Genomic DNA, 6,351 nt, shown 5'->3' with positions numbered 1-6,351 from the left:
GGCCCTCCCGTCACCCCCTCGGCGGGGCCCTTCCCTTTACTCTGGTGACAGTGACATTCAGCGGGAAAGGCTAGCGCAGACGGCAGCGCCCCGCTCCCGCGGCGCGGGAGGCTGGAGCGGCGGACCCGGCCGCGCGCGCTCGCAGCCCGCGCTCCGGGCGGCGGCGGCAGGGCAGCAGGCGAGCTCGCCCCCGCCGCGCCCCCGCCCGGCTCGGCTGCCGGCAGCCCCCAGCCCCGGGGCGCGCTGGCCGGCCGGCTGCGGGCGAGACCTCGGCGCCTGGGCTCTCGCGCAGGGAAAGGACGGATCCGGCGCCTCGGGAGAGCCCCTGCCTCACTGCTCGTATATGGCAAAGTTTCTCGCCAAGCTCCTGGGCTGCACGTTGCCGAGCAAGGGCGCCTCTCCCATGTGTGAGGTAGGTGGAGGGTGTGTCCCCGCAGCGACGGCAGTCGGCGGCGGCGAGCGAGCCCTGACCGGGGGCCCTGGACCGTCTCACTTGCCTGGTTTCCACCTGCAGGTCTGGGGTGGGGCGGGGAGGATGGCCAGGGGGAGGCCGGAAACCCGGGAGCCTGAAATCTAGCTCCTCTGGACCTCAGTGAATTTTTTTTTTTTTTCTTCCTTCCCTAGTTGACAGGCGAACACGTTTTCTGTCAATCGAGTTTTGCGAGTTGCTCTTTACCTAAAAGGCCAGGAATGTCTGAAAATGAGCGGGATCCTGCAGTCCCTCTTTGCTGCCTACTTTGTTTCTTCCTTTTTCCTTTTCGTCTGAAAAACAACAACAACAACAAAAAACAAAAGCAAAACATAACAAAACAAACCCAGTACGTGCAATCTTCAGGTCAGAAGGCTTCCACCTTGCCGCCTCCTCTACTCCCCTCCCCCAGCCGCCAGCACACCGCAAACTCCACTGAACTTAACTCATTTCTTCCTTCGGGAGTGAGATCCACTGGGGACGAGAAGGGTTAAAATGGGATTTACCAAATCAGGTGAACAAATCCCAGTTCTGAAGGCAGGTACATCTAACTGCTCACCTGTCTGAAGAGGCAGTGATGCTGCTGTAAGCATCTCTGCAAGGAGTCGTTTATGGGAAGGCTGGCTTGCGTCTCCTCCTGGGGCCAGTGGTGGCATAAACTGTTTTACAGGAAACCTATAGCGGCCGCTCAGTAGGGACCTGCGTCACACTGTGCACAGCCCCCCCCCCCCCGCCTCCCCCCTCCCCCCCGCCTCCCCCCCCTCCCCCCCCGCCTCCCCCCCTCCCCCCCACCTCTACAGTGGGAACAGTGTGTGTCCTTTGTCGCCGTCTACTCCTGCCCTCCCCCAACAGGCTGCCGGCCAGCTAGGCCTGGGCCAGGGGAAGTTGGCTGCGGCCAGGCTGGCGAGCGCTGCAGCGTGGGCCTGTGTGGCCTCTCCTCACTGCGTTCGAGGCCCCGACAGCTTTCCCTGCCAGCCTCAGGCTGCTTGGCAGCTGCTGCAGCCCTCTGGCCTCAGTTTCCTGACTGGCCAGAGAGAAGCAGAATTCGGTCTCTTCTCTCGTGATGCAGGAGCTTGTCCTTCAACAAGCCAACTCTTCCAGATTCAAGCTCTTAGTCTCTTCCCTGGCTGCTCCTGACTCTATTCTCGCCTCTGGCAGCTCTAGGTATTCTTACCTTCTGAGGTCCTTTGGTCACCTTCCTTTGACTTTGGAGCTCAGGTTGTTCAGGCCAGAATCTCTGCTGTGTGACAAGACAGTTTTGAAACAGGGAGGTCCCAATAGTAGGTGATGAAGAGGAGCTGGGAAAATGAGAGCAGACTGGGAGAAACCAGACTGAAATACCTGGGCACTTGGTAGCCCGAAATCTCAAAAATAATGAAGAACCCGGAGAAGTAAAGTTTTCCAGGCCTGCAGCTAAAATTAACTGTCTCCTTCGGCATGTGGCATCTCTGCCCACTTGCTTCTCTGTGACATAAATGTTAGGCAGCATTTGGGGGTCGTTCTGGAGACTGGACGTACTCCTTTTAAATTGCTTTTCTCTTCACTTGTATTTGGATTTTTGTTCTGAAATTACCAGAACCCATGCCAAGCGATTTCAGTTCTATGGGATGCCTTTGGCTGTATATTCCTCCCTGTTTTATCCTCCAGCCAATAGATGCCCCACCTTGATTTCTTAGAATAATTGACTCCCAATCATGGCTGGGAGGAAGGGACCTCAAAAACTGGTCAGAGACCTATTTAAACAGTTAGTTAAGAAAATGAGTGGCTGTTTTGTCTTTGAAGAGCTCTAGGGAGAGGGAATTACCTCAGTCCTTGGTAACTCCTTGTTTCTTGCTTTGTGTTATTTTCTAACCATCTAGAGGCAGGAGCTACTGTGGCATCTGTTCTCTGCTTTCCACAGGTGATTGATGCAGTGCTGGCTGAATTAACCCCAAACACTTCACCCCGGTATCACTTTTGATCAGTGCTGCTGGAGGAGTTAAGTGATCATCCCTTTCCTACCTTTGGCGGAAAATCTGTGCCCCCAAAGAGATGAATAACTAAGTCAGGAATGTGTTTCGAGGATGCTTTCGTCTCAGGCAACAACCCCTTCAGCACACTCTTAGTCATAAATGAAGAGGCAGTTGTTGAGAGCTCTTGACATCTGGGAGGGAGAGAAATGTGTAAGAAAGAGATTCTTAAGCCTTTCTAAATATTCCTTTTCTAAAAGTGAAAGTAGTGCTAGGATATGAGAAAATTTTAGGCAACTTTTCATTTCCACCGAATGCTCTGACCCTAACTTTGGAGGTTACCTTTAGTTTCAGGGAGATCAAGAGCAGAGATGGATGTTTTCATGATGCATGGCCTTTGGTTTCATTTTGGTTAGGAGGTGGCCAGAATGCAGTTTCTTCCTACACAGGCCAAGTAGGTTTGCACAGAGGAGATTCTGCCTGAAAGAGTACTGAGTCCCGACAGGACCTCCGGTGTGTTTGCAGTTGTCTGACAAGGGAGAATGGGTGACAGGCTATGGAGAACATGGGAGCAAAAAGTCACTGTGGTTGAAAAACAATGCCAGTGCGTATCCTGCTGTGTCATCTTCAGAGGCTAAGGACAGATGGTGTGCATTTGAAACACAGAGTGTCTGCATGATCATTTTGTTAACCTTTTTATTAGTATTTAAGTTTACAAACCAAGTCTTTGAGAAACAATTTTTTTTTTTTATAAATTTATTTATTTTATTTAATTATTTTTGGCTGCATTGGGTCTTCGTTGCTGCGTGCAGGCTTTCTCTGGTTGTGGTGAGCGGGGGCTACTCTTCGTTGAGGTGCGTAGGCTTCTTATTGCGGTGGCTTCTCTTGTTGCGGAGCATGGACTCTAGGCGCGCGGGCTTCAGTAGTTGTGGCACGCAGGCTCAGTAGTTGTGGCTCGCGGGCTCTAGAGCGCAGGCTCAGTAGCTGTGGCACGCGGGCTTAGTTGCTCCGCGGCATGTGGAATCTTCCCGGACCAGGGCTCAAACCCGTGTCCCCTGCATTGGCAGGCAGATTCTTAACCACTGCGCCACCAGGGAAGCCCCTGAGAAACAATTTTAAAATTTCAAGAAAAAAGCAAAGGATGATAAGTTTACCCCCAGCCACAGCAGCATCCTGAGCACTGGGCTGGATGTTTGGAATAATGTTTGCGCTGCACCAAGGCAGAGGTCCTGCAGAAAGAGTGGACTTGCTGTGTATTCTGACGTCTAGTAAGGTAGGACATGCTAAGCACACAGGTAGGTGGTTTCAGACCCAGCAGGTCCTACTTATATGTGTCCTGTATGCTTGGATGGATGCATGTCTGGCCCTGGCATCCATTCCTTCCCCTTTAAGTTCTGACATATTATGAACCTGCCGCCCACCTCCAGCCTCAGTGTTGCTTTGCTTTGTGCCTCAGGGCTAGTCAGTGATGGGGGCTGGTTCCAGGATAGGAAGTGGCAGGAGAATCAGATAGTCAGAGGTGACGGCTTTCTCTCCTCCCAGAGCCCTCTTCCCTCAGCCTGCAAACGTGCATCTTTAATCCTGCCATACTACACCATCTAACCTAGTGGGGCACCTTTCAGGAGCCACATCCGTTGGGCAGAACACATCTGGCTCCACAGAAAAGGGCTGTCAGTTCCATGCCACTGTCATGGATGTGGTCTCTAGAATTGTCACACCTCATGTACATTCTACTTATTTCCACATTCTCTTTTCTGTCTCCACCAGTACTGCTGCCTAACTGTAACTATAGTTTTATTTAAATTTTTACGTAATACATAATAACTATCATTTATTGCCTACTCTGGGCCAGACATTGTTCTAAGGGCATAATTTACGTGGTATCAGCTCTCCTCTCAATAGCTTCACAGTTTAGGTGTTAACAACCACGTTTTACAGATGAGAAAATTAAGGTTTAGAGAGTTTACGTAATTTGCTTAAGGTCACTCTAGTAATATGTGCTAGAGTGAGGATCTCAAGGTTCCCCTCCCTCCTTCAACTACAGTTACTCAGTACTTAGTTTTTTTGCTTTGTTTTATTTTTTATTTTCTACCTCGGCTTCATTTCTAGATATACTCTTTCTCTTTAGAAGTAGGAAAGGCAAACCCTCATTCCTCCACATTCTTTCTTTCATTCTTTCACTCCCATTATGTTACCATTGGGACGGCATGAGTACCTTACTCCTGGAAATGTTCAATCCAAGGCTGATTGAACTCAGAAGAATTGTTAAGGGAAAGATTCAAGTTCAATCGCTGTGACGCTTTACAGATAGCATCCATTTATGGAGCATTTCCTGTATGGTGTCCTGTCTTATTCCCCTATAATATCACGAGGGAAGTCGTGTTGTCTCCCCTGTTTCAGAAGTGACGAAGCCAAATCTCAGAGTCATTACGTGAATTGTCCAAGGTCACTTACCTACTGAGGGTCTAATCTGGGAGGTAAATCCTGGATTCTGATTCCACAAGCTTTGCCAGCCAGCTGTACTGGTTTACCTAACCTTTTCCTGGCCTCTGATCTCTGTCTCATCCACTTTGTCTTTTGGGCTATTGCCAAAGTCATCTTCCTTAATAGCCCAACTCAGCACAGTGCCCATTTATATACCCCAAATTCTTTGATGGATCTGCAAGCAGATTTGTCAGGGTATGCAATTCCCCTCGATAGTGTGTTCCTACCTAATTTCCTTGTTCAGTCATACCTTCTTCCTATTATCTTTCTACTATTCCAACAACTTTAGTCTATTCCCGTTTCTTGACCATATCCTCTCACCTCCAAGCTGTTCCTCTGCCTGGAATATTCTTCCCTTAATATCCACCTATTGATGTTTCCCCTTTCTTCAAGGTTCAGCTCAAATCTCACTCCAGATCCACCTCTTGGACAACATCCAGCCCTCTACACGAGCCCACTGAATGTTATTTGTGCTTGTTTCTCTGTGAGACCTTGGACAACTTTCTCTTGTAGCTTCTTTCAGTTTTCTATCTTCAGTGGGGCTAACAGCAGTGCTGAATGCAGGGCGGTGAGGGTCAAATGAGTTAATGCCTGGAAAGTACTTAGAATAGTGGTACATGGTACTTGCTGAGGTTCTTGCCTGTGTGTCTCTGACCTCTTCAGCCTTTAGAACTAAGTACTTTTTCCTTCCACAGCACCTAGCAGAGGATTTTGCACACAGTTTTGCATCAAATAAATGTCTGATGGGTTGAATTGATCTTTTAACCTTGAAGGTTCATGATTTTCTTTGCCCTTAAATTATTTGTTGATTATCTGAAGTTCAGATTTAACCAGCATCCTGAGTTTTTATTTGCTAAATCTGGCAACCCTGTCTAGAATCCAATCCCATTCAATTGTGGAAGCCTTTTCCCCATCCTTCCCTCTTTAAGGCCCCTTCTGTGTCAGAGATCCTGTCCCAGACCAACAGTACCACCTATATGGAATTCCAGCTGGGCAGCTGTCCCCACTGCCTCCCTAGCATGGAAATGTTGGAGTGAGGAAGCTTTCTACTGCAAGTGCCAGGGCTGTGACTGAGAGAGGTCTATTACTGGCATTCTGTTTATTCATTCTTCATGTGTTCACTGGGTCATTCAATCATTCATTCATTTAACAAATGTTGTGAAATGCCAGCTTTGTGCTGGATGCCCCATGGAAGCCTCGCTAAGAGACACTCAAACTGTTTTGACTGCGACCCACAGTCAGAAATATATTTTACATAGCAATCCTGAATGCACGTAGCTATTTATACCTATAACACTGAAGTTAAATTTCAAGAATAATACTTTTCCTTATGACAGGGATGTACTCTGATCTTTACAATTTTGTTCTTTCCTTTCCATTACATTTATTACATTCTATTAAGAATTAAACTGGGAAAGACCCACTGTACCGAGTTCATGCGTTGTGACT

The 6,351-nt window shown here is 48.7% G+C and overlaps 1 protein-coding gene across 2 annotated transcripts in view; it reads left to right on the top strand.

Annotated features, from left to right (window-relative positions):
* Window positions 1-245: 245 nt before the first annotated feature.
* RASGEF1B (RasGEF domain family member 1B) overlaps window positions 246-6,351 on the top strand; it is a 563,490-nt gene continuing 557,384 nt past the window's right edge. For both annotated transcript variants that reach the window (XM_061192412.1, XM_061192411.1), the window contains exon 1: window positions 246-412. In XM_061192412.1, the coding sequence (XP_061048395.1) occupies window positions 344-412 (69 nt within the window). In that variant the 5' untranslated portion in view covers window positions 246-343. The remainder of the gene's footprint in view (window positions 413-6,351) is intronic.

This window comes from Eubalaena glacialis, chromosome 5, assembly GCF_028564815.1.
Source record: "Eubalaena glacialis isolate mEubGla1 chromosome 5, mEubGla1.1.hap2.+ XY, whole genome shotgun sequence".
In the NCBI taxonomy this organism is placed as follows: Eukaryota; Metazoa; Chordata; class Mammalia; order Artiodactyla; family Balaenidae; genus Eubalaena; species Eubalaena glacialis.
The sequence above is the reverse complement of the archived record's forward strand: the minus strand, read 5'-3'. Positions and strand labels throughout refer to the sequence as shown.